This window comes from Balaenoptera musculus, chromosome 2 (assembly GCF_009873245.2).
Source record: "Balaenoptera musculus isolate JJ_BM4_2016_0621 chromosome 2, mBalMus1.pri.v3, whole genome shotgun sequence".
NCBI classification, from domain to species: Eukaryota; Metazoa; Chordata; class Mammalia; order Artiodactyla; family Balaenopteridae; genus Balaenoptera; species Balaenoptera musculus.
This window is the reverse complement of record NC_045786.1, coordinates 84,260,268-84,288,076: the sequence shown is the minus strand read 5'-3', so window position 1 is coordinate 84,288,076 and position 27,809 is coordinate 84,260,268. Positions and strand designations below refer to the sequence as shown.

The window sequence follows — 27,809 nt, the reverse complement described above, 5'->3', positions numbered from 1 at the left end:
AGCTACAAAAGTCACTTTCCCTGCTTGCATTCCTCAATTCTGGCTCTGCCTCTTGGAGCTGAGCATGTGGCAGGGCTGCTCACAGCTGGGCTGATTCTTCCTGCAGCGTTAGCTTGCTCTGTGACAGGCCAGTGCAAATTGAATTAATAGCCTATGAATTTCCTCTGGCCTGCCACATCGGCAGATTCACACCTGGTTTCTCACTGCTTTCTTTCCAAACTCGGCCAAGCCAAAGGCACACAAAAACAAGGGAGTAGGAGTTAGAATTTATCTGGCTGTCTGTACCATACAGACAGGATATTTGCTTGAATCAAGCACCATCCCACCCATAACCCAGAAATCCACGTGGGCCTCTGGTAGCTACCTACAGGATCAAACCAACAGAGAATTCTCAACTCTCCCCCTTCACACCCCTAAATATTAGGTGACCAAATGACCCGTTGAAAAGTACAAAGTTAATCAATTTGAACAACAATAGCAAGAGCCTATGAAGGACTCAGAAATGAACAAAGCTTTTTCACGTATTCAATAAGACTGGTTGGGTGGGTATTCTTATTGTTGTTTAAAAATAAGAAATATGAAAATTGAGCTTCCAAAAGATTAAATGACTTGCCCTGGGCTATAAATGGCAAGGCTGAGATCCCTAAGCCCAATATTTGGAATCTTAAATGATATTCATTGCCTCTTACTTGGTAATATGGAAGCAAAAGACAAAACAAAACAACCAAGGAAAAAAAACTGAACAAAAAAATATAACAACAACAAAAAAACCACCGGAAGGGGGTGGGACGGGGGTGGGGGGGAGGATATGTCTGTTTGCATGTGTTTTTTTTTGTCCTGAATTCACTAAACTAGTCTGTATAAGTAGACAGACACACACAATTGATTGTTTAGTAAAATCTGAATAGTTTGCTGAGACATAATAAACTGTGTTATGCTTAAGTTCAGGCTCCCCTTTTGATTTTTTTTTTTTAAGTTCACAAGTATCATTCCTGAAAACAGACTGTGGGCCAGCAAGAATCCTGGTCGGTTCACATTTATTTCTCTGTTTTCTTAGAAAACTTGTGATGTAAGAGATAGGCATTATATCCCGGGAGCACGTGAGTTAATCTGCACTTTTCTGTCTGAAAGTCTAGGTTTTGGCCCATATTTATAGAGGTTACCTCTTCAGAGGCAGAGAACTTGTAACTGAACTTCCCCCAGGCTTTGCCATGTTCAGTGGCTCATGGCTGATCCCCTGCTGACTGACCTATCAGCATCTGTGTTCCCAGGGGGAGAGACAGGTTTAAAGTGCCAGGACAGTTGTTGTACAAGCAACCATAATTTGATGGATGGGTTTTTAACCTTAAAAGTAAAAATGAACTTTCTGACATATGGTAATCATTAGACGTCTGGATGAATGAAAACACTCCATCTTCTCTTTCACAAAGAATCAAAACTTCGCCATGTTTAAAAAATAAAACCACAACAAATAAACACAGAGTAATGAAAGTCTAAAGTCAAAAGTCAAAAGCACTTACCTTGGCACCTTCTTCCAGTGGAGGACAAGGAGAACCCATCTGGACACAGACATTTGAAGCTGCCTTCAGTGTTGCTGCATGTGCCCAAGGCACAAATTTCTGGTTCTTCAACACATTCATCAATATCTAAAAGAAGTACATGCGTCAAACAAAGTCAAAACATGATGGAGACACCATCGGATACTAAATGCACAATGTAAAAGTACAAAGTGTAACTGAGTTTCAAAACTCTTCTAACAATGAAGATTTTTCCTGTATCGTGATGCTGTGAGTGGACTTCTAGGCTGTGATGACTTTATTTATTTTTTCTTTTTTTTTTAAGATTTTTTTGATGTGGACCATTTTTTTAAAGTCTTCACTGAATTTGTTTCAATACTGCTTCTGTTTTACATTTTGGTTGTTTGGCCACGAGGATGTTGGGATCTTAGCTCCCTGACCAGGGATCGAACCTGCACCCCCTGCATTGGAAGGTGAAGTCTTAACCACTGGACCGCCAGGGAGGTCCCTGTGATGACTTTTAAAAAACTAGTTTTGATGGTTCTTATTGTAAAAATGGACTCTGCAAGTGCCTTCTTAGGGATGCAGTGAGAAACATCTTTTACCCAGACTGAATTTCTTGGATAATTAGAAAAGTTGGAGTAATTTCATACCACCCTAAACTAGGAAAGAAGCAAGAAACTCTATAGAGTCTGACTTCACCACTACACAGTAAGCAGACGCTCTGAAATTTTAATTGTGCTGCCAATGAGTTACCCCGTGAGAGATGTAGGCCTTTGAACCAAATTTGTTCCCCTCCACCCATCTATCCACAGTGCCTTTCCCCAATATCCCATGCTACAATATCCTAAAACTATGACTTCTACCAGGACACTAGTACTCATGAAAATAATCCTATGCAATACAAGCTAAAGATATCACAAGAGATGAGGCTCCTGTCTCTCATTTGCAGTTTAATTTGTCTGAAGACACAAAAATATCTTCTGTGTATAGACTATAGTTTTTCTTTTATCATATAGATAATAGGAATTTGACACACATAATTGTGGCATGTTTCCTTTAGCATATTAATATACCTTATCTACTGTAAAGGAGTAATTAAGGATGGTTTGCAGGGAAGTTTCAATGGCTTGAGTATGTTCTAGTTTGCCTGGGAGAGTCCTAGTTTATGCCTGTTGACCTGGACTCATTATTAATAGTGCCCTCCTCAAAATTGTCTTGGTTTGGTCAGTGAACTACATGATGACCCTACTTGTGGAAAAAGTATGACCACTCTTTCCAAGAGACGTACCCATCTTTTTCCCTGACTTTCAGCAGGAATTTGTAGTGAAAAAGAGGTAAGTCTTGATTCTGAGCCATGCTATTTTTATGGAAGTTTTTTTTTTTCAACGAAACAGATACCCCTTGTTATCTTGCGACTCTTTATTTTCAGGTTTGTGCAATGAGTTCTACCCACACCAAAATGTATTCGCATTACACAGCTTTATTCCCACGAGGTCCAACTAAAGGGAAGTTAGGATATTAACTTTGTTATCTTGACTTAATTTTGTAAATACCACACAATAGATTTTCTAGAAATGTGCAGTGCAAAGTATCTTCCTGTACAATGCAAAACTAGCTTCTTCATCATTTCATGTTCTTATGTTGCATTTATAGTTGCAACATGTTTCCTGTGGCTTATTATCTGAACTGCTGCTGATGGTTGAATTGCTCCATTCCTACACTCCCTCCACCCCGGCATCCAACCTTTGCTTAAAAGTCAACTTTTGTAAAAATGCTCAGATGTCTCCTTTTTGTTTTTGTTGTTGTTACGGTAGAAATCAAACTGTAGGTGCCAACTTCATAAGGGTAGGGACAAAGATTTAGAATGAACACATTCATGAACTATTCTGGAAGTCATTTTTCTTTCTATACATTTTCATTCTGTTCATTTTAGGGTAATTTTGCATTAATCATGGAGTGAATAAAGCTGATCTCTAATAGAAGTAAAATAACACAATAATTTGTATTTAGGTCTAATTTTGATAAAAGTGTTTTCATTTAGAATATTATCTCTTGACTGAGAGTTAAATTAGATACATAATAAACATTTGTCATTGATGATATTAAAAGTGGACAATTCCTACTCATTATGGATTAGATGCAGACTTGTTTAAAGGTGGGAGCATGGACTAGGTGACTTCTTAAAAGTCCTTTCCACCCTATTCATTAATGAAGTTCTGGCAATTAATGTCCTTCATTTAATGCAATGATATACGTATTGAGGAATGCAGTACTATAAAATTTGGTGAGAATTTATTTGTAGTTACACATTTCTACCATTCTACAAGTCAAAATAACATAGACAAATTATATAGCCACATTCATCCAACCTTGAATGTGGTCACTTAAAGATTTTAACTGGAATCAGGAAGCTATGTTTAGTTGCAACCCATTGGCACTTAAAAACATGTAATCCAGAACTTTTTACCAGCTGCATAAAAGTATATTGGAAAAGTGTCAGGGTCATGTGACCATCCATATACACAGAGCAAAATAGCTTCATCAGAGATTAGCATGAGAATTGATGTTCCTGTCTCACCATCTAATTTTGAGCCCATAAGTCATACCCTACCCTTGGATTTGTTTCTGATAAAGTATTCCAAAATGAAGACACCATCACACCATCTCAAAAATTTGATAATGTCAGTGCAGTAACCAATACTGCTAATTTGCAAATATTGATAGCCCTCCTACCTTCACACTTGTCATTCTGGAGACTGTATCCAGGTGGACAAATACATCTGTAGGACCCATCCAAGTTCTGACAGGTGCCTGGTGCACATTTTCCAGGTTCTAGGAGACATTCGTTGATATCTGCAAAGAAAAGGGAAAAAGAAGAAAGAGGTTCCCACTAGCATGATTTCCATCAAGCAACTAAAACTGAAAGAAACTGGAATAAAATCTAAGAAATATGTAAATCTAAAGTCCACAAACTCTACCATGGAGAAAAACTAACAGCTCAATAAAAATCAGCTTTATTAGCTTTCAGAAGTGTGCAGTGTATCTAACAACCATATTTTATTTGATCTACTTTCCAGGAAAGCATAGCACGTGAAAAGACAATGGGTATGAAGATCCTTTGAGGAGCTTACCACAAAGCTATGTTGAAGAAAAAGAATAAAAGAAAGGGAATTACAGTTGTTTATAGAACAATTTAACTGTCTGTTACATTGAACGTTGTAACTGTTTCTGTAATTACAAACACTTAATTTTAAAAGATAAAGGGGAAGAGTGGTATATATACCATACACACATACAGGCAGGATTAGTGTACTTCTACTCTGATCTTTTTCCTCCAGGCTTCTGAAGGAAGGATTGTGATAGAGACTGCGTGATTCCTGGAGTGGTCTCTGGGATGACCTTTGGAGGGTCTTTCTGAAGCAGCACTCACCCACACAGGTTCTCCCATCTGGAGCCACCTCGTAGCCTTCATTGCACTGACACTGGAAGGACCCCACTGTATTGATGCATTGGCCATTTCTGCAAAGGTTCCCATTTCCAGTTGCACATTCATCAACATCTGCCAAAAAAATATCCTTTGATATGTTCCAAAGAAAATGTCATAATCCCATCAATGATCAAAACTTTTAAAGGGAAAAATACTTATACTGAATTTCAGTGGCCTTTGCTGGCTCAGGCAGACTTAAGAAATTCCAATATGATCTAGTTTATAACAATAGACCTGGCTTTACTCACCTATCGGAACCTAACAAGATGACATAATTCTACTAATTAGAGATTGATCATTTATATTAGGATTTTATATGAGTTTCACCTTGATCATCCTTTAGGTTTCATTTTTAAAGGTTAAAACTGAATTACTAATACACAATACAGCTGAGGGTACTATTAAGTATTCTTGTAATCAGAAGTATATAAAAGTAGCCTCTAGCACAATACGAAATTTGGTTCCTTACCCTTGCTTGTGAATAATATAGCATATTTTATAAGAAGAATTTTAACTTCTTTGAGGGGAGGCTATAGTGAAACATCTAGACAAGTAGGTCCACACTGCTCCTGAACTACGTAATTTCTATACAAAGGATAGCTTTTGTATGTTTTAAAACAGATTCGATTTATTTTGAAATGTATTTAATTCGCAGCATAGTAGACATAAAAATTATAGCTGCTAATGAGTATATTAATAAAAGTAATAGATGTAGTAACTATACTTGACAATTAGCACATTGTATTTAACAACTCTTTTAACCACTTGTCACGCATAAGATGGCATATATTAAAAAAGATTGCCAGCACGCTGGAGATGATGCTAATTACAAAGAACACACATAAAACTGCCTTCCTTTGGTGGTTGACTGTTTTGCACACGCACCTATGCAGTCATTGTTGTGGGAAAGGATGAAACCGTGATTGCAGCGGCAGTTGAAGGAACCAATCGTGTTTCGGCAAGTTCCATTCCCACAGGCATCTCTTTCACACTCATTTATGTCTAGCAGGAACAAAGGACATAGAAAAACATGATTATTAACAGAAGAAGAGGGTATGTGGTTACCTGTGGTTAAAAGGCATTTTAGAGTTCACAAAATGTCGTACGTAGGCTGAGAACTTCTAGATTCGATGTTGGTATTAGTTCCAGCAGCGGCAGCTCCCTGTGAGGAACCAGCAAAAGGCAAGGTTCTAAGCCTTGGGAGAAAATCCTTTCCTTGGTTGGCATGTGAAAGGAGGCAAGCTAAGGACATGAGAAGTGGACAAGAACTATTTCATTCTATTTACTTCTAGAATTCTCCACCCTTGCCACTTTTCTCAAATACTTTCACTTGGAAATGGAAAATTCTGTGCGCATCTGGGTCTTGATTCACTGCCACCTTTGGCAAACTTCAGCCTTTAAGATTCTCACTCAAGTTTACCAAAAAGCAGTGAGTCACCTGATATTACCCCAAAATCAGCAACAAAATAAATTAGCTTTCTAACTCACCTGGAATTTTAGACATGTTTCTTTTTCCCAGTCCACCCCTAAAAACCCACGACCACTCCCATGAAATGGTGACTTATCTCCCTTCTAAACTATCCCAATGTGATGGCCCCTAATATGGCTCCTCTCTTGCGGTATATTTTGTCTTTTTATTGGTCTATGACTTTTCACTTTGACTATTTGTAAAGCTGTTTTGGCATCTTACGTGTCTTTGCATCTTGTGACAGCGGCTATCGTCTTTTCTCGTAAAGAGTAGGTGTACATTATATTAAGGAGGAAATAAGAAATTAAAATGAAAAAAGTTGATATTGCTGGTTTGTTATATCAACAGGCAGAATGAGGAGGGCAAGGACAAAGAGATGGGGAAGGAGTGGAAGGGAACACCTCAGATTAGCAAAATGTAGTGTTTAGAGTTAGGATTTCCTTTCCTTTCAAATTTTGGACATAAAGATAAGTTATCTGTGATCTTAAATCAAGAAGCTACTGCTGAGCCCAGTGTGACTCCAACATGTGTGTCTGTGGTTGAAGAGTGCATCCAGATGAGTCACCCTGCCAGGAGTCAGAAACTTCTGCCTTGATTCATTTTTAGCCAAGCAAGTGAAGTTCTTTAGTTGGGCAGGTTCTTTGGTAGAGGGTTCTAGATAATTCAGATGGAAGAGGGAGAATGAAAGTTGGGCAGGGCTTCATTTGATATGTAGGGATTATCTCTCCAGTGATGAGCAGGGCCTATTATAATCTTCAACTTAAAACTTATCTGCTCTGAAGATGACCAGACTTTATGAGAATGTTCCCTAATGGATAAAGCCAATTACAGCCAAAGGCAAGCACTTGAAACATTACTCTATTGATTGTTCTTTTTCCAGCTGTGAAACTGATTCATGTTCATGAAGTCCCCAGAAGACTTAATGGATGTTGCTTTAAAGTAGAAACAGAAAGGAGGGAAAGAGAGAAATTGACTGATTACATATTTGAAGTTTATTCTAAATCAACATTCTGATTCAGTACTAAGACCAAGGAAGAGGTTTAAACTCTTGAGCTCTTTTCCCCTAGGAAAATGATCTGTAAATTTGTCTTTAAGGACACAGAAATATTATAAAAGAATAATAGGCTTTTAACATTAATAAATAGTAATTTTTTGTCTTAATATCTTTCTCAATTTATCTCTTAGTCAAAAGTTTTTCTGAACTGACAGCCAAATGATTATCAAGAAAGAGGTTTATGATGTTCAGATTACTAAAGATTAAATACCAAAGGATATTAATGCTACACACCTGCTTCTGTTTTTATTTTATAAATAAAAAAACTACTGAAAGGTTTAGGGTTAACTTTGAATATATTCAGATACAAATGAGTTTTTCAATAGGCTATGAAGAAAAAATGAAATGATAGTCACATACTCACCCAAACACATGGTTTGATCAGCATTTGTTTTAAAACCAGTGTGGCAAAGACAATAAAAGCTTCCAACTGTGTCAATACACTGTCCGTGGCTGCATATATTGGGGATTTCTTGACATTCATTGCGATCTGTAGATAAAAATTAAGTGAAAACTTAGAAGACAAAATCAAATGAAATAACTTACTTCTAGGTATTGCTCTCAGGATTAATCCTAGCTCTAAACTAAGCCAGTAAAACAGATGCCGACATATTTATTTTTGACTCAAAATTGGTTAAAACTTACTCTCATTTACTGGGTACATTCAGACCATATTAACAATACACAAGCAATGAAAAAACAGGGGCAGTATCCAAAAAGATCTTTTAAAAGATGAGAAGACTTAGAAGTAGAATGGGGAAGAAAAATCCAAACGGGTAGGTAATCCATTTGATGATCTGCCTAAGCAGTATCCTAGACTGTGTAACTGATTGAAGTATTTTGTCTAGTCAAGATTTGGTGCCTCAAATCATGGAAGCTTCATGGCTTCCTCTAGAAATTTAAATCAAACAAATCCCATTGCTAAGATAGGTTTTCATGATGGACAGCCTGCATCGTCCCTTGTTCCACTTACCCATCATTATTGTGTCTCACTCCTATAACCATTTGTTCCATCTGAACCAAGTCTTCCTGTCTACACATGGCTCCTTTCAGCACTTGACAATCCTAATGATGTTTCTTTCTTTTTTATCCATATTCTTTCAGAAGGAAGCCCTCTCATCTTGCTTCTGCCAGTCTTTAGGCTTTAAATTATATCTGTCATCAAGTGATGCTCTCCTGAAATCTGATTATCTGAGGGGCCAAATTTGTTGCAGGAATCCACAGGTGACATAATTACATGCCTACTTATGCCTCTCATTTTCTAAAGCTCTCAAGAGTCTATGTTTAGGGAAAATGTTAACTCTAGGGGCACTGCGTTATCCTGATTTTCCTGTTGTCACAAAAGAAAGCAAATGGCAGAATGCCACCTTGGGTGTAGATGTTGTAGAGCACCGCAGCACCCTGCTCTCAGCTGAATAATCCACACTTGCTGTTTGCCTGCCCTATCTACTGAGAAGATGGCAACTGGGAACAGGCACTTTTTGCTGCACAAAGCAGTTGTGCCCAAGCCAGGAGAGAGTATATTCCCTTCATTTCACGTGCTCAGGCTGCCATTTTTAGAACTACTTCCTTCCAATACGCAAAACATTTAGAGTTGATGAATCACCATATCCTTTAAAAGTCTCAGGTGGGGTTGAGTATATCACGAAGAGGGGAAATTGGGATAGAGTAGCTTAGGAGCTACGGCTAACCTATGCAGAAATGCTAGTGAACAAATTAGGATTATTCCCATCAGAGAAAACGGATTTAAAATGAGCAAGCTGCTCCCTGAGATAGGCAGAGGAAATTGATTTCCATTGCCAAGCTCTGTGGAGGGAGCTGATTTTGAGGAGGGTTGGCCCAAACCTTGGGTAACCTCTGGTAATATGGATCTGGGAGAATGCAAGGACCAGGTCTGTCTTATCTCTGGGACCCACAGAAAATGGAGAGCATTAAGAATCTTATTAGAAAGGGATCCTCAATTAGGAATTTTCTTTCCTACGTTGCCTATTTCATGATGATTTTTAAAAAATGAAACGTGGATTTCTTTGCAGTTCTACTGGTGAAAGAGAAAGTTACAGTTCTAGAGAACTTAACTGTGAAATTCACTTTGTATTGAGACCAGAAAACTAGGTTTCTACAGGCACCAAGATTTAAACTCCCAGAAGGTTCTGTCTGAGGTTGAGGTAGGAGATTTAAACAGGGTACTGGGGGAAAACACCCACACAGTCAGCAGACAGAGAGGAGACCATGAGGAAATGGCTGGGAAGAATATGTCTTTAGCTGGGCAGTACATTTCAGAAGGGGGCTGCATTTGCTCTAATGCCACACCTCCTCAGGTCAGACCAGCATCCTCGGCTTCGATACCTAACTGTTCTCTAAAAATCTCTCAGCAACAATGCAGGTATTATGGCCAGCTGTTGAAATGATGTACTTATGGATTCAAATAAAAATCTTATTATGATAAGGAAATTTTAGTTCTTTTCATCTTAAACACAGGAAGACAGGAGTATTTTACAATATGTCTGAAAAAATGCCATGTATAGGACAGTATTTAAAGACATTTTAAAAGATTTTAAAAGTAAGATGTAAGTGAAGACATTTCCAGAGTGAAGTCTTCAGCCCCAGAGGCTGAATAGCTGCAAAACTCAAATTCAAGTACATTCCCTTTCTTGTGAGGATTTCGATGAATGAGGGAAATGAAGATTTGGCTACAGACAACACTCCTTCACAGTACTTATCGCTGGTTAACGCTGGATGAGCTTTATTTATGTTACTATTCTACAAGAAAACATGACAGGGCTTAAGCCCCAGCAGGCCCTGGTTGGACGTCTTGTCTTGATGTATAAAATAGTTGTTCCCTCATCTTGCCTGAGCATGAAATGGTGTGAAATGACATGTTCTATATTATCAGCAATTCCTTATTTTGATTGGAATTATTTCACGCAGTTTCAAATAAATATAAATTACAAGCAAAATGCAGGGAAGTGGTATGAGTGCCAAGTTTCATGAGGGCATTGTGACTCATATCAGAGACGTCCTCACTTTTCCTGTCCTGTTTTGTTTTGTTTTCTTTCTCAGTACGAGGAGAACAACTGCTCTGCTGACAAAATGCTAAATACTTGCACATGTTCCTTTAAACCCCCAAAACAAGTCTTGATTCTCAAAACGAGTTTTTGTTCTGGTATTACACCCTCTTCCCACCAAAGTCTCATAAAACAATGCAAAATACCCTACGGAAAGCAGTGCACTTCCCACCACTTAATCACTGGTGGGCAAGGAAATCCAAGGAAAATCTGACTACGTTCCTTGGTGTTGTTTCATTCACAAATGCATAAAATATCCAGGAAATTCCTTGTGAAATGAGCCAGAAGCAAAATAACACACTCTTCCTGACCTCCTTGCTAAATATACAGTGATTTATAATTACTAAAAAACTCAGATGAAAATCATTCTGAGGTATTACTTTCCTCCTGGGCTGAAACACCAGTGTTTTTATTTTCACACCACTGGCTACAAGATACTATCAGATACCTAATAATTTTACCATCAATTTAAGTTGGTAGCACGATCATCCTTCTTATTTCTGCCGCATCCCTGACAAACGGGAACAGCAAAAAAATTTAACCTCTCGCGGATAGTTTCTCATTTTACTGTAGGTGACATAGCAAATAAAAGGCTTTCAACGTTTGCTGCCCTCAGTCGTGTAAGCTGTTTAGGAGAAAAAGTGATACTGTTGGTTCTTTTTCCTTGGTTTGTGCAGTTTAATCTGGCCCAGCTCAGGAGAGCTTTGCCATCTAGACTTGGGGTATGTGGCCAGAATGGTGACAACCTCACCCACTCCAGGGGGATTATGTGAAAGGAAAAAAAAAAGTATTTGGTCCTGAATACCAGTTAGGGAGTGTGTATGTGTGTGTGTGCATTTGTGGGAGTGGGTGTTTGCAGCAGGGCAGCAGAGAGGCAAATTTGGAAACGTCACACCTCCAAAGGGAGAAAAGAGCTAAGTGTGAAGACATTTCAACAATTTTCCCTTTTTCCCAGTTTAGTTACTACAACTCAGAAGTCATGTATTCTTCAACCTAACCATCTCAAAGAAATCCAGGTATCTGCAGCTCAATGGGGCTGGCCCGTCGGGTGGGCGCTGGGCGGCGGGGACTACTTGCCATTGCACTGCCCTGTGGAGGTGAAGCGGTAGCCGGGCTTGCAGTCGCAACGGTAGCTGCCCGCAGTGTTGATGCACTCCGCGTTGCGCTGGCACACCGGGCCGTTCTGACACTCGTCGATATCTACAAGCAGGAGAGAACTGAATTACAGGGAGGGCAGAATCTGGTGTCAAGCTGATGAAGCCACTCACACAACGTGGATTTATATTTTCTTGTTTTGATCGGTTCTACTGAACAAACCATGGAAGATGGAAAATTTGTTTTCTAATTTTTCTGTTTTACAGATATTTTTCAGAAATGCAAATACTTGATTTATCACCACACATGGCTTCTAATGCTGCTAATGTCTAGAAAAAGCTGTGAAACTCAGCTTCAAGGGCCAGGACTTGATACGGGTATAGACCAATATCCTAGGAAATCTTGTATTTGCTCAAAGCCTGGGGGTTTTAGGATTCAGTTGGGTTGCTTTTGTCTGGAAGGTTGTGAGGTCTGCAGAGCAGAGCATCTCAAACCTTAATGTGCATATGAATCACTTCGGATTTTTTTGAAAGGCATCTCTGATTCAGCATGTCTGGGGAGAGGCTTGAGACTCTGTGCTTCCAATAAGCTCCCAAGTGATGCTGGGTGCTCCTGGTCCACAGACAGTGCTTTGAACTGCAGGGCTGCACAGGCTCTTGCTTAAGTTTCTGCCACATGGCAGTCAAATCAAGGAGACTTAACATGAGAGATTGCACATAAAACCACTGAAAATAACCAAACGCTCACTATCAAAGGAAAGAATAAAATGGATATTGTGTGCTCCAGGGCTTTGACTACGCTCAGGGAGTTGTTTGTCTATCTTTTAAAAATTTTAACAGCTACCTAATACAGTTCAAATTCATGGCATTGCAAAAGTTACTGCACGGTCCAGGCTATAGCATGGGGCAAAATACATATTCCCTTCCCCTGCTCTTATGAAACATTCTAATTCAGTCTAAATCCAGTAAAGGGAATAGCCTGTAACACAGGTGGGAGTCAGCCCAGCACCAGTACTGGGGTTTCATGCAGAAGTCGGCTCAGCCAAAGAAGTTCCCACAAGGGGGCGGCAAATACATCAACCTAGGCCTCCTAGGTGTGTGCTTTTGTGGTGGGAAAACCTCAGGACTATTGGCAGTCAGTGGGAGTTACCGTCTAATATGGGGTGTGCCTCTCTGTACAACAGATACAGAAGCAGAATATGCCTACCTTGGGTTACAGTGGACCCAGGACCCAGGACCCAGCACCACCTCACCCACCAGGCCTGCCCTGCTCTTAATGAAGGGTGTACAGAAACACAGAGGGTACCTTGTGTAGTTGGAGAAGCCAATCGGTGTCACAGACCAGCATTTCTGTAATGCATCAGATGCCTAACATCTGATTATAGACACACTTGGGGAGGGCAGACACATGGATCCTCCCTAAATCACTTCTGGAATCCATTCCAATTTCAGTCTGGCTGAGGCATGTACTAAATCAACCTTCCTTTTCTGATTCTGCGAGCTAAGAGTGTGCTGGGAAGCAGCTGACCCTGGATTAAACATTCACCCTGAAGATGGATATCCTACGAAACGGAAACCGAAAGTTGGAGCGCTTTGTAATCTCCATATCCACTGAATGCTACCCTGACAGCAAAGTGCCTTACGCTGGTGCAGCTGTAGGTTTTCAGTCTCATGTGTGTAGCAAGGTCTAGGTTGACGTGGTGGCCCTGGGTGGCCTTGCCTCTGGTTTCTGGCCAACGGCTGCTGCTTCAGCAGATCTAAGTGCCAAAGAGGCACCTGGGTAAAGTAACCAGCTCTGAATGGAAGAGAAGGGGAGATGCCACAGAAGGCGGCAGACATCCTGAGGCATGTACGACAGGTGGAAGACAGTGGCTATGAGCAGGCAACCACCTCTCGCACTATAAGGTCACCTGCTGTGGGCTTTCTTCTCCATTCCCACATCGTGCCTCCTCCCCACACCTGATCCTTGACGACCTGAAGCCCAGGGCCCGAACCAAAGCCCGAAATGACTATCTCCTTAGGAAGGCCAGGAATTGCTGTCACCCTGTTCCCACTCCCCCGCAGAGCAGGCAGAGGAAGGGACGTGGGCCAACTTGGCCATAGGAACAGAAAGCCTGGTGAGGAGAATTTAACAAGCATGTGCTTGGGGCTGTAACTTGACTCATGGTCTATAAGTTGTCCCCAGTTTAGGAGAAAAAGATTTTTTTAATATTAAAATGTTGACCTATGTGCTCTAATACATGCTCTAAGGAGCAATAAGCCTTTCTAACATGAACAAAAACTCTGCTAGAGGCTCTAAGTTTAAGTATTAAATAGAAAATTATTCTAGCTGTCCTAGGGCCCATGGTATATTTAATAACCAGTAACGTCCCTTTTACTAAAATGTAAAAGAACACTATCTTCCCCAGATGTCGGAAAAATATGAAGTGCGGTAAGGAATGCGCAGAATCACAGCACAAACACATGGCAAGCGGAGGTAATTTGAAAATGAAAAAAGTACCATTTGCACGCATGCCAACATTCTTCATATAAAATCGAATTTGCTGTTCTTGCCATTTGGAATTCTCTCATGCATTTGAAATATTTGCATTAACCTTGTTTTCACTTGGGAGGAGCAAAGGCTCCGTTTGGAAGAGAACACTGATTTTGAGGTTCAGCTCAAGATGACTGCCCACCACTCATGCTCACTTTCAAGCAATGTGAAACAATAGCCATCTATCGGACACACCCGGGATCTCGAGGCTTTTCCATATCAGCTGGGAAATCTAATACATTGTGTGTGGGGGGAGAGGGCTGGGGAATGGACATCCTGCTTTCCCCGCTGCGTGTTAGGGAATTTTTACATGAAATGTCTGTTGATCCACATGGTGCCCCTCACTACTGCTAGAGTTTGATGGATTTCTGAAATTCCAATGTTGTGAAATTGACCACGTGTGTGTGTGTGGGTATGTAGCTCATCGGGTGGTTCATTTCTGGATGCGATATAGTGACAGCCTCTCTTACCTTCACAAACCAACAACTTGTCATTATAGAAGAAGCCCACTGGACATTCACATCGGAAGCTGCCAACCATGTTGATACACACGCCATTTTCACAGACCCCTGGGATCTCCCGACATTCATCGATATCTAGAAACAGAGCAGGTACGTGTGAGTGACGGAACGGCACGTGGTCCCTCTGCAGGGTAAACTGGAATTGGAAGTCAGCTGCTTCTAATTCATTCTATGTAAGGTCTAAAGCCAAAGAAGAGAAAGTGCGTGTGTATGTGTGTGTACATGCTTGCGTGTGTGTTGGGGTGGTGATGGAAGCGGGGACGTCAGTGAACGGCAAATTGAGATAACTAGACTGCGTGTCAGACACGCATGTGTCTATCTGATTGACTATCTGTTTTTCTGGTTTTGTTTTATAACATCGGCTTTGTCCAGGTAGGAGCCATCTTTGTCCCCACCGGGCCCTGTGCACCAGATGAGTAGAATAAAAGTGACTGCCAAGAGAAAGTGGTCTCTCTACCCCAAGTGTGTGGTGGTGTTGGTCTAGAATGGGAGAGGAGAGCTGGTGAAGAACAGAGGAGGAGCCCATGGTCACGGCCAACTCTGATCTTCCAAATTCCACTTCAACACCCCCTTTCTCCTTCACATGGCTTTCGAAAGGAGGTTAAGTCAGGTCTGGGGATGTAAGCTGGGCCTGGGCTGACCATGAAGACAGAGCAAGCACCAAGGAAGGACTGTCACAGTAGACCGTGGCTTCCCAAGCCCAGGCGCTGGGGCTGGCTTCTACGCTATGGTGTTAACCGGCCCCTGGTACACTGTCTGACAAATGTTAAGTGCCAATTAAAATGTATTCAATGAAGAGCCAGTACCTGGAAGTGGGGTTGGTGAGCATTAAAACAGGACCAAAGCAGGAGTGAGAGCAGGGCCAGGACCCAGGCTGCTAAAGCAGGCTGGCCAGCTGGTGAGGGAGCCACGTGGGCAAGTCTGGTCTCCTCACCAGCCTGGTGGGTCCACTCGCTGTTTGACCTGCTCTGAACTTCTGACCATTCAGTGTCCTCTAGGATAATAACGGTAACAGTGACAGTAACAGTAGTGTCTCCCTTGCTATATGCCTGGTATATTTCTCAAACATTTAACCTGGATTTAGTTACCAAATCATCAGGGCCACCCTATGAGATGGTCTCTAGGTACTCTGACTATCCTCATGATGCAGATGATGGAACTAAGGCCAAGTGAGAGCATGGAACTTGCCAAAGACCGTACAGCCAACAGGAGGCAGAGTTGGGATTCGATACCAGGAATCCGCTAACAGGCTGTCCTGTCTCTGGTATGCTTTTCCACAGTCAAACAATCTTCACAAAACCGTTAGCGAAGTGCTTGTTATTCCCAGAGGGCCCCTCTACCAGCCCTCTGGCAGAGTTTCACAAAACACTTCAGAAGCCGGGAGGGAATGTAAAGCTTTGGTCTTTCCAATCCGTTAGGTTTCTGTTATTGTTGTTGAGATGCTTTCCTTTACATATCACAGTCAGGAGCCTCTGCAAGATACTTTGTTTGCATAAATTGTAAGAAGATGGCTATAGACTTAAGTGGAACTCACAAGAGCTTTCAGAAGAATCACACCCTAAAGCCAATCTGTTTTAAAGGAGAAATTTGACAGGACATGGACTTACGTTGGACCTTTTTCTAAAGGGCTTGATTTTGTTTGAGGACAAATTGACCTCTTTAATGGAAGTAAACCAGCTTAGAATATCAAAGGGTATATTTCCATTTTGAATACAAGTAATTATGTTTTAGATTTTTCACACATTTGTCATTCATGTTCTTAAAAAGTTAGGCAAAGAAATATCACAACTATGAACTATCAGCAAAAAGCAAAAAAAAAAAAAAAAATTCAGACATTCTTGAACTAGGTACGGGTTAAAACATGAAATGTTATGTTCACGTTCATTTGTTTTAAATATAAGAGATGTATTTTCAAGTTTAACAATAACAGGCTGGGTCAAATTTCTAGCCATTGTTAGGCATAAAAGAGCAAAAGCATATATTAAAAATTATATTTTCTTTTCCTGTCTGGATTCCATTTGAACTGCAACTTGGAAAAGTTTATGTTTAAAGACAAGATTAATAAACTTGCTATAGTTTTAACCCCACACGAATGGGTTCTATATGCCAACAATCTTCAGACCTTTCAGAAGAAGAGTATAAAGCTTAAATAAAACAAAGTTTCTCAGTCATCTAAATATTTTGTCATGCTGGAATTTGCTAACAATAAGTATACTGCTAACTATCACATTTCCAGTTTTCAAGAGCTAGCGGCAAAGCAAGCTGTGAGTCAGGACTGGATTCTGGTCTCAGCTCTGTTATTAATTAGCCAGGTGACCTCAGCTGAGTCCCTTCCCCTGTCTTGGCCTCTGTCCCCTCAACGGTAAGGCAAGGCCTAGCTGATGTGGACTAGACGATGTCTGAGGCCTTTCCAGTTTTATTAGTGGATGTTGTTCATGCTATTTTGAGTCTTTGCCTGCTGCCAACATTAGAAGGTAGGCCTTGCTGGGGTACACGCCTGGTCCATCCACGGAGAACGATGGACTCTACTATTAAAGACCGCTTATCTTCAGATCAGAGATTCTAAGGAGATGAAAAGATCTGTTTTGGGAAGGGGAAAAACAAAGCAGCTAGAGCCGGGTGTTTCAGGCCAATGCCATTTAACAGGTTTTCTTTCCAAATCATGAAGTTTCTTTGGATGTTGACTAGGCTACGGAGCCATATGTATTTGGCACTAAAAGAGCCAGGCTGATTGCTGGAGCAGACCCTTGTTTTCTTAAACAAGGTCATTGGAAAGGCTGATGTGGATTTCAGTTTACTTATTAGGAATAAGATGGAACAGACCAAGTGGTGATGTGTGCTACTAGACACAACTGCTCAGAATTAACAGGGGCATCTAAGGAGCCATATAAATCACACTGGGGAAAGACTCTGAGAATGCAGTAGCTTTCCATCTGCTTTCATGTTATTTGGTTTTAAACCACAAAGGCATCACTTCCATTGGCTGAACGCTGTGCAATACTTCTGAATCTTGCATAAGCTTCACTAGCACCGCAGTGGTGTCTGCTCCAGTTACCAGACAGGGCCTCAGATTGGAAAGATTTTTTTTTTTTTTTTAATTTCACATCTAAAAATCCCAAAGCGGATGACCTGAGGAGATTCTATGTGAGATAATATTGATCCACCTACACATAAGGATTGGTATGAACAGTCATATTAAACTCAGGTCTTAGTCAGATGGAAGGATTGGGAATTATAGTCAAATCAAACGTCAACTGGCCCTACTCCCAGAATCTCTCTTTGTTGATGCCTAGGGTTGGTTTGACTAAGCTTGATTGTAATTCTGTGAAAAGCTTTCCAGTCCCCTTAATCATGACCGACAAATGCTGCTGCCAATTAGGTGGAGCTACACAGGGTGTCTGTACTGTTTGTTTCAAACTAAGAATCAGAGTTTCAATAAAGCTAAATGGCACTGTTTAATGATTTGTTCCTTCTAAGAAAAAAAAAGCAAACTGAGAAAATAACAGTGTGTATTTCCTTTTCTTAACACAAAGGCAGAGACAAAAAGTTCCAACAAAGGCATCATAACTCACCAACAGGTAAACCAGTGTAAATGTCGATGACGAAGCCTGGCCTTTGACTTCCACAGAGTGTAGCAAATTCATCTGCAGTGATTGAACAAAGGTGGGTTGAGCGGGGTGGGAATAGGGGTCAGCAGAGAGCAATAATTAGGCTGAACAAAATTACTTTGTATCCATTCTTGAAAGGTATTTACCTGTATTTTGAAAAATTTAAAATAAAAAATTTATCTGAAAATTCCTACAGATGGTGTAAACTTCTCCTTAAGACAAACACTGAAGGAAAAGTGACCTCATGTTGATGTAATAATGAGGCAGAAGCAGAGGTCTCTATATCATACGCCACTCATTTGTATGATCTTGCCTGTAGAATCTGGGTCTCTATAAGGATGTTGTTCAGCTCTGAACCCAGGGACTGGCATGAGTGCCTCTTTCCACTCTGCATTAAGGGATCTAGGATTTAACGAATGTATACAAAAGCCATTTCCTCGATAGACTGGGGGAGACTGTGGCAAATCTAGCTGAGTTCTTGATATGAGGTCTATTAATGACTAATTCACGTCAAACAACCAACTTACCTCATTACTTCAAGTTTTGGAGCTGGATTTCTTTTGGTGCAGCTCTCTTGTTCTCTCTCTCTCCCTCCCCCCGACCCTTTATCTTTCTCTCCTTCACCTGAATTCATCAAAGTTGATAATAAAGGATGCACTAAATGTCACCTGTGGTCCCTTTTAACTCTGCGATTCTGTAATTCCAGATCATGAGTGTAACCAGTATAGCATGGTATCAATTTAAGCTCAAGATGGCCATTGCCTTGTGGGTCAAACCTACTGAAAATTAGTAAAAGGTTTCCAAAAGTATTTTAATCAAAATGTAACGTGTTCTCTTCCTAGTGCTTTTATTTCCTTATAGAAAAAGGAGTGAGGGTCCACTTCCAACAAGTGTCACGCCACCTCCACTGACCATCCAAATTTCAGGGACTCCTAAAATGTGTGCAGACTGCATAGCTAATGAACAGCCGTGGCTGGATTTGGCCAATATTCAACATGAAGACGAAACCTTGCATTTTATATTAAGAGTATGCAGATTCTTAAAACTCAGACAGATATTTCTGAAAGTAAATGATAGTCTTTATCAGAGATCTCCAAAGTGGTCTGCAGGGGAATGTACAATGATCCATCAAGGTAAAAAAGAAAATTCTAGGATGTCTGTCTTTGTAAAATCCAATTTTAAAATTAATTTTGTGTATCTTTTATAATAGAACAGTTTATGAAAATAATCAATGCATTTCTCAATATAATTGAAAACAAACATATAGAGACATATACACATATACTTTTACTTGTAAATACACACAGCAAGTGTGTGTAACCTCCAGGTTTTTTAACGATAGGTATGTATGATCAAAAGATTTGAAGGCCATTGGTCAAGATCAGGGGTCAGCAAATTTTTTCTTAGAGGGCTAAAAAGTAAATATTTTAGGTTTTGCAAGCTGTGCAGTCTCTGTTGAAACTACTCAACTATTTCACGAAAGCAACCATAGATAATATGTAAATAAATTAGTGGGGCTGAATTCTAGTAAAATTTTATTTACTAAAATTTGAAGTTCATAAAATTTTCAGGTCATGACATATCATTCCTTTGACTTTTTTTCCAACCGTTTAAAAATGTCAAAATTATTTTTAGCTTGTGGGCCATACAAAAATAGGAGGAGGGCTGGATTTGGCCCATGGGCTCTTGTTTGCCAACCCCTGGTCGAACAACATCTTGCAGAGTGGAGACAACTCGTAATTCTAAGTAATGGTTATTACACTCTTTCCAGAGTAAACAATGGATGAAATGGTATATTTTACTAAAAAAGAATCTTCTGTTTTATGCACTGTCAGGTAGCACCAGACAATAGGTTTAGGATTTTACATATCACTGTGGGGAATGGAGTAGGTCCCACACAATTCTCAGATCAGTACTCTGCATGGTAGTTCATTCAATCTAAATCATAAAGATAATCTAGATCATCATTAGTAAACGATGTCCTCATGATATATATGACATATATCATCTACCGTGTAAGACCACTGCACCAAAGTTTTTGCTTCATTTACTGCTAAGATGTAAATTAGACTTTTTTTTCCCAAACAGATAACATTATTTGGATTTTTCTGCATGAGGATATAAGAAGAAATTTCTCTAAGATCTCAATATCAAGGAGTTGATCTTTTCTGCTTGTCTTTAGTGTTGATTTTGCTTTGTGGTCATTGAGACTCTTAGATTCGATCACATCTCTCTCTATATGAGCTGCTAGAAGGTTTAGAGCCCAAGTTATTGCTCGTTGCTGGCAAGTGTGTAGGAATTCCCAACGTGGATCGTGTGTATTACCCTTGTTCCTTGCTCTGAGTTTCTTACCCTTGCCTGCCATTTGCATTAGGCCTTCTTATTTTACATTTGCATCTTTGTGGGCCACCTTGAATTCTTTCTGGAACAAGATTAGTTATAAATAAGTAAAACTGATAGGACTATGGTTTACTTATTTGTCATACTGCTTTGCCCAATGTTTCCAGACTTTTAGTCATATGGCAGACTCCATAACAATGATAACAGTGTTTATATTTTTGTGATATACTGAGTCTATACGTCTGGTGAATGAACCTGGGTATAAATTAGAAAGCATATTCTGTGACTCAGTTTTCAGCTGCAAGGACCAAGATCAACTGTGAATTTAACTATTTGCCCTTGTGAGCTAATCTTTTCTTATGAAGATCAACGATGCACCCTTTTCTTCCCTTGCTGAGATTCATCTCCCCAACAATTTGTGGGTAATGTACCGAGCTATCTTTCTGGTAACGGTGAAACTAAAACTCACCTGTGCTTGGGATGGGACACTGTTCACAGGGCTTATTCCAGGCCCGGCCAATGTTGTAGGAACAACAGCACATCTTCTTGGTCATATTGAACAACAGTTCTCCGTCGCAGGTCTGGTTGTCAGCGTAATAGTTCCTGTAGCACAAGCTTCTCCTCATATCTAGAAGAAAGGAGGAAGTTAAGGGAATGGTGATGCCATGGGGAAATCACGACAGGGAGATTCTAAGGGGATACTTAAGGAGTGAATCTCTTTTGAAGTGTATTGTAACTTGAGTTCAATCAGGGCAGGAAAAGCCTGCTCTCACACAGCTCTCCGTCGTCCTACGCTACTACAAGAAAAAGGACTTTGAGAAATATATTCCCTGTTGTTTTGTGCCACAGAACTTAGTCATTATGTAGCTGCGGTGTTAATAAACTTTACGTGACTCTCCACCCAGTCTCCTAGTAACAATTCTCCCCTGCTATTTGGCAGTGATTTTCTCATTTCCGACTCATGATGTTTTAATACTGTAGGTCAGTGCTGTAAATATAGTTGTATAAAGATACACCCAAAGTCAAACAAAAGAAGTACTATTAAACCTTTGTTTGGGATTTTCCAACATTATATTTTAAAGAAAACTCCCAACCACCCACACGAGGTGGTGAGAAAAGGCCCAGCTTATGCTTTACAGGGGAGGAGGCTCTCTCAGTGAAAGGGTGGCAGTACTCGCTCTTATGAGTAACATAATGCTGAGGACTAATTGCTGGCTCGGAAGCTCTTTTTCTCTTTGCAGATGAGGACCAAACAAACATGCACTATAAAGAAAAGTTGGGACTTACCCATGCAATTATTCCCCCCATTCACTTGCATGTAGTCTGGAGGGCAAATACAGGTGTAGTTGCCCACGGTGTTATAACATGTTCCTGGACCACAGATTCCGGGAGTTTCACATTCGTTCACATCTATAATCCAAAGAGAAAGTGGTATGTGAATATGGAAATTTCACTCTTTGGAATGGTCTGGTACTCAGGGTCAATATAAATGTTGATGGTCTTGGAGAAAATCCACAGGGCACTTCGCAACCTGGATAAGGAAAATGGATGTTTCATTCATCAGTGTCCTTAGTCTGTGCTAATGTGTGCATTTTCAGGAGAGGAGTTTTAGGAAAGGAGATTTTACCTTCTGATATGAGTTCTTAATAAACGAGTCCAAAACATCCTCAAACACGTGCAGTGATGGTAATGTGGAGAAATTATAATTCTCAAGCATCTTTCAGGAAGATAGCTAGGTACTTCACATGTTCACAAAATCTCAGGAAGGATATGATATATCCCGAAGCCATCAAAAACTGGCTTCATGAATCTGCACTGGTAAGACAGCACAGAAGTAGGTATATCACGCCTCCTTCCCCATGTTCAAACACAGGGGTTGATTCTAATTTTTGTTAACTCCGTGGGTCTTAAGCTGTGTCATGTGTATTGTGATGCTTGACTAATACTCAACAAGGTTGTCACTGCCGAGGTCACCTAATAAGCCTTTTGGAGAACCAGAGGAATATTTCCCCTCCAGGACAGAGGGAGGTCTCTTCCCAAATCCGTTGTGTGACTCCTGTATATAGATGAAAACCATTTCCCCACGCTGGTCAATGGTCCACGTGCTCTGAAAGCTAACAGTGGTCGATAGTCTCCATCTTCCCAGTAACACAGGATGAACAGGAGTCATCACTTGCATCATAAAAGCAAAGGGGCTGCCTCCAAAGAGAAGCGCATTTAAATGCTTAGTACAAATGATAAGTGGTAAAGGACAAGAAGAAGAGCCCAGAACTGTCCAGAGTATAGAAGCCACTGAAACGAGACCTGTGCTACACCAATAAAAATGGCTTTTCTGAAGAGCATGGAAAACTCTGCAGGCATAAACAGGACTATGGCTCAAGATAACAAAACACCATTTCTCTCAAAAAAAAGAAAAAAAAAAAAAAAGGGAGATTTAGGGTGTATTGGACATGATATTCTGTCACTAACATGAGCGCAAGCTGCCACATGTGTGGCATCGTTTCCTGGCCATGTTTGCACTTGGACTATTGTGCTGTATTGCTAGAGTCTCAGTTTCCCTGGTGACTGACTGTATGCTGGTTTTTGAGGTCAGTTCTTAATATCTGAAAGAACCTGTCATCCGAAAAGGGCCATTTACCATCACACACTCGGGTGTCTTCATTCAGGTAGTAGCCCGTCGGACAGCGGCACTGGAAACTGCCAAAGGTGTTGATACATTTCCCGCCTTGGCACAGCCCTGGGAGCTCCTGGCACTCGTCGATATCTATCAAAATGACAACGACAGCATTGTAAATAAACCCGAGGCAGTTCCAAAGGTGCGCGCTTTAAGATCAGCGAAACAGAATTACCTTCCAATATAACCGTGATAGGGTTGGGTCGAAAACCTTCTCCTCCAGGACAAAGAATTTTGTACTCAGCTATGGAAACAAACAAACAAACAAAAATCAGACCGAGTTCTTCTGAATCTAAAATTTCTAGAAATAGTATCCTCAAGAGAAAAATTGACATATCCATCTGAAAATATTCATTTTCAGGAATCTCTGGCAGTTACCCCGCTCACCTGAAGCAGGTTAACATCTTTGTATATACTTGTCCTTTCAAATGGCTTTTTCTATGTGTGCCAAATGTAAGGCTACTGTCCTCAGTCTCTGAACCTTCCGCCTACTCTCTGGTCTTATGTTCTTATGAACTATTTTATTCTCTATCTCCATCATTATTTCTTTTTAAAGATTTTTCTTTCCCTTTTTATTTTGTAACCATCTCCTCCATTTTTATGTTTTGTTCGGTCTTACTTCCTGGGAATCACAACTTCCCTTCATATTGTTAATCAGCTTGTCTCCAAAACCCTTTCCAAACAGAGCCTTAGGAAAAGCTGTTCTGTCTTGGTTCCCATCCCACTTCTCTCCTTAATGACTAGAGAGCTTTCGTGCCCCTCTGTTTCTACGGATGGCAACACTAATTCCCCTGGTTTCCAAAACCAACTTTTTACAGTGTCCTTTGATTCCCTCCATTAATTCTGTCATCCAAGTATTTCACTCGAAAACACTTCTTTCAGTGCCATGCACCAGCAGTGTGATTCATACAGGAACACCTGGATGAGAATGACCCGGATCTGCTGTATCATCCTGACAAGCGTCTGTAAGAATCAGTTCTTTCATGATGATCATGGTCTTTCCAAATCTGATAATCCCCCTCCTCGATTTCTGAAATTATATGTATATATGCATAAATGTATATATGTATGTATTGCAGTTCTAGCTCTGATCCAGTTGGAGGTGGGGTGGACCTCTATCGCTTGGCTAATCACTGTTACTCAATAGAACCGACTCCCCCTGCCCCCCACCTAACCATCTTGCTTTGATTCTTTCAACATCAGTGAAATTAACTGTCCTCCTCTTTTATTTTTCTCTCCCCTTTCTGCAATCATCCACTCTTTTTAAAGTCCCCTCTTTCATGTCACACCCTTCCTTCAAGCCCCGATTAAAACATGCACCAAGTTATCACCGCACAGTGCCAATCACAACTGACTTCCCCTTCTGAATAAAGGAGAGAAGGCGGTACCTGCCAAGCATCCATCCCTGTGCTGAGTGCTTTACATGAGTGACTTCATTTAATCCTATGAGGCACATTATGAATGAGGAAACAGGCTTGCTGACTCCAAAGTTACATGGGTGGCAAGTGACACAGTCCTAACTGGAACCAGGTGTGCTCTTTCTCCCACTCATGGCACTGAGTCTGCTCTTCTTTCTTGCCTTATTGAGGTCTACACTGAATTACAGCTCTTATGTTTAGGTCATATTTTGCTAGACTGTACACTCCTGGAAGGCAGGAACTACCCATTAGACGAGAATTAGACATCCAATTATCCATAAATTATCACCTCTGCACACCCAGAGTACATCCTTTAGGTACTCAACAAATAATTTTAGAATAAGTGACCCTTCAGCAAGGAGAGAATCAATACCTATCCCAATATACCCCGTAAGCAGCAGCCACTGACCTTTGCCCCAGAAGCTACATCTGACTCTAAATCGTAATACAGCATCCACTTAGAAAAAAGGAAAGCCTTTTATGTTTTTAGAAGACATTATTTATGTCCTTAAAATCACACTCTAAAGCTTTCTTTCAAGTCACACCACAGGAATGGAATGATCTTCCATTTCATATTTGCTTAGTTAATTGCTTCTTTTTCACCCAGGGAAACTCCCATCTGTCCTAGAGCTTCTAAGACTAGCCAATAGATGACAAGAGGAGAGATCAATGTGTCCTAATATGATATAAGTAACCTAGCCTGGAAAGTCTTCTTTAAAATACTGCTATCTTCTTTTCACTCAGACAGAAATGAAATGTTGCCTGCCCTACTTGACTTTTTAGTGCAAGCCAACTGGGGACATGTTCTGACTTCCAAATTGGGAGTGGGATTCTTCAACAGGGCTGAAAGGACTGATCTCCCCTCCCTGATTAAAGAGTAGAGACCAGTGGCAGCTCCCTCCCTCTGTGGCTTCTATTCTCTGGAGCTAGAAAGGAGAACTGGACTGAGCTGGAATGATAATAATAAATAGGAGGATGTCCACTTACATGTGTTCACAGCAGGGCACAGCTCACAAGGAGTACCCCAGGCTTTACCCAGAGAACAGCAGCAGGAAGCCTTGGAAACACCAACTCCAATTTCATTGCTACAGGCTGTATCTCCATTGTCTCCTCGAGGTCGAACATCCAAATAGCAATTTCCAGAGCGGGTATCTATTTACCATATACAAACAAAAAAGCGTCAGGCAAATTCTTTCTATGTAAGGGTTGAAAATTCAAACCCACTTCCAAAACTGTTTAATAACCATAATTTACTAAGGAACTAAAAAGTGCCCAAACACATATACTGGGAATTTACCTAGAGAAAAGGACCTGAAAGTATAAACCATATTTAGGAAATGTTTAAATTTTTATACGATTACTTTTTAAAAATTTGAGAATGCAACGTTCAATGTTGCTTTAAAAATAACAAACAGTACGTTTCTCTGAAAAGTTTTTAAGATCTTACCAACACAGCCAACTCGAGTTGGATTCAGCTCAAAATCGGGTGGACAGTCACAGGTATAGCTGCCTGGGGTGTTGACACAGTTCCCACTGATACACGTGGTTGGATCCAGACATTCATTAACGTCTAAAACCAAACAGCAAGGGGCAGCGTTATCACCCGAGCCAACGTGGGGAAGGCATCACCATAAAACGGTAGCACCAAATCTAGGGCTCCCAACTAGAATCTTTAAGAGTTTCCAGTTGTAATTACCCCTAGAAATATAGTCTTCCACTTCTGAAGTAAAACCCCTCAGGAAGGAAATATGTCATAGTCTTTGGTCTTTTTCCCCTGGAACACATTTAGCATTCAAATTTGTCATCAGGAGAAAATATAACTTTGGAACTAGGAAAAATATTTCAGTGAAGGTAACTGAAAGCAAAACACTACCGTGACCTCGGTCAACCAAAACTTCAGACACAGGTTTTAAGAAAATATATTTAATATGTGCAGCTTGTTATTTTATCAAATGAGAGCAAGATGTCCCAGGGAACCGTCAGGAGCAGGAGAATTCTGCTGCCTCCCCCGCTGGGTGTGCTTGCCTCGGTGCAGCTGAGCGCAAGCACAAACGCACACACAAGGCCTAGCGAGTTTCTTCAGGCCTGCTAAGAGTCTCTTTCCCATCACTGATGCTGGGTTGAATATTTCCCTTTCAGTTTCTATTCCAAAAACATGTACAGAATTCCAGATATTTAAGACATGGGTTTTGGCAAATCCCACCCCTGTGCAATCCTTTTGTCTATTTTGAATACGTGTGAAATATTCAAGAACAGACACGCTGATTCAGAGAGAAGAGATTGGGAAATGAGGATGATACTTTCTGCTCCGGTCCTCCTGCTCGGCCCTGGTAACCCTCTTGGAGGTTCCACTGTGGTAAAATTCTTTTGCTCAAATCGCATGTGACCTTAGAGGGACAGGATAGACTAACAGAAATCAGGGTGGGTAGAATGATGCTGGTGGTGATTTGGAGAACTGAGGAGAAGGCATGGCAGTGGAGAGGTGACTTCCTGCTTGTGTGCTAGAGGCCGGCTTGGTGTCATAATAGTTTTTTGAAAAACCAAGAGAAGTAGGTGTGCTTGGGCAAGAATACCTTAGTCCTGAGCAATTTCAGGGAGGTGGGTGGAGGTGGTCATAGCTGGAGAGCCACTGAGTCATGGCTTGTTTAGGCAGCTGGAAAAATTACGGTTTTCTTGAAATCCTGAGCCCATACAGAATGGAACTTATTTCCTTAGTATCCTTGAATCGAAGGGGACGCTAGGGTGGAGAACTGAAAATGGCTCTCAGAGTCTTAACTGAGTGCCGAAATCAACCAGTGAGGGTCTACAGAGTGCCCGCTACGGCTTTTCTAATTTTTTTTTTTTTTTTAATGTTCCTGAAGAGTTCTTTGCTCTAGGAGAAAATGATCTACACACTAGAAATGGGTGGCTGACTTCTAGGTACCGCGTTCTCTGGTGACCACCAACAGGCCAGGGCTCGGAAGGAGTGGGTATCTCAGCAGAGAAGTTCAAGACAAAACCCATGATCCCAGGGCACATCCTTCAAAA

At 40.7% G+C, this 27,809-nt stretch overlaps 1 protein-coding gene across 1 annotated transcript in view; it reads right to left on the bottom strand.

Annotated features, from left to right (window-relative positions):
- The window catches only part of FBN1 (fibrillin 1), a 252,818-nt gene that overhangs the window by 43,072 nt on the left and 181,937 nt on the right, over nt 1-27,809 (bottom strand). The window contains exons 37-50 of the mRNA XM_036841971.1: nt 26,230-26,352; nt 25,770-25,934; nt 23,540-23,608; nt 23,329-23,454; nt 21,978-22,100; nt 21,160-21,318; nt 18,315-18,386; nt 14,692-14,817; nt 11,672-11,794; nt 7,894-8,019; nt 5,893-6,009; nt 4,951-5,079; nt 4,254-4,373; nt 1,521-1,646 (exon numbers count right to left, since the gene is read on the bottom strand). Of these exons, the coding sequence (XP_036697866.1) occupies nt 1,521-1,646; nt 4,254-4,373; nt 4,951-5,079; nt 5,893-6,009; nt 7,894-8,019; nt 11,672-11,794; nt 14,692-14,817; nt 18,315-18,386; nt 21,160-21,318; nt 21,978-22,100; nt 23,329-23,454; nt 23,540-23,608; nt 25,770-25,934; nt 26,230-26,352 (1,704 nt within the window). The remainder of the gene's footprint in view (nt 1-1,520; nt 1,647-4,253; nt 4,374-4,950; nt 5,080-5,892; nt 6,010-7,893; nt 8,020-11,671; nt 11,795-14,691; nt 14,818-18,314; nt 18,387-21,159; nt 21,319-21,977; nt 22,101-23,328; nt 23,455-23,539; nt 23,609-25,769; nt 25,935-26,229; nt 26,353-27,809) is intronic.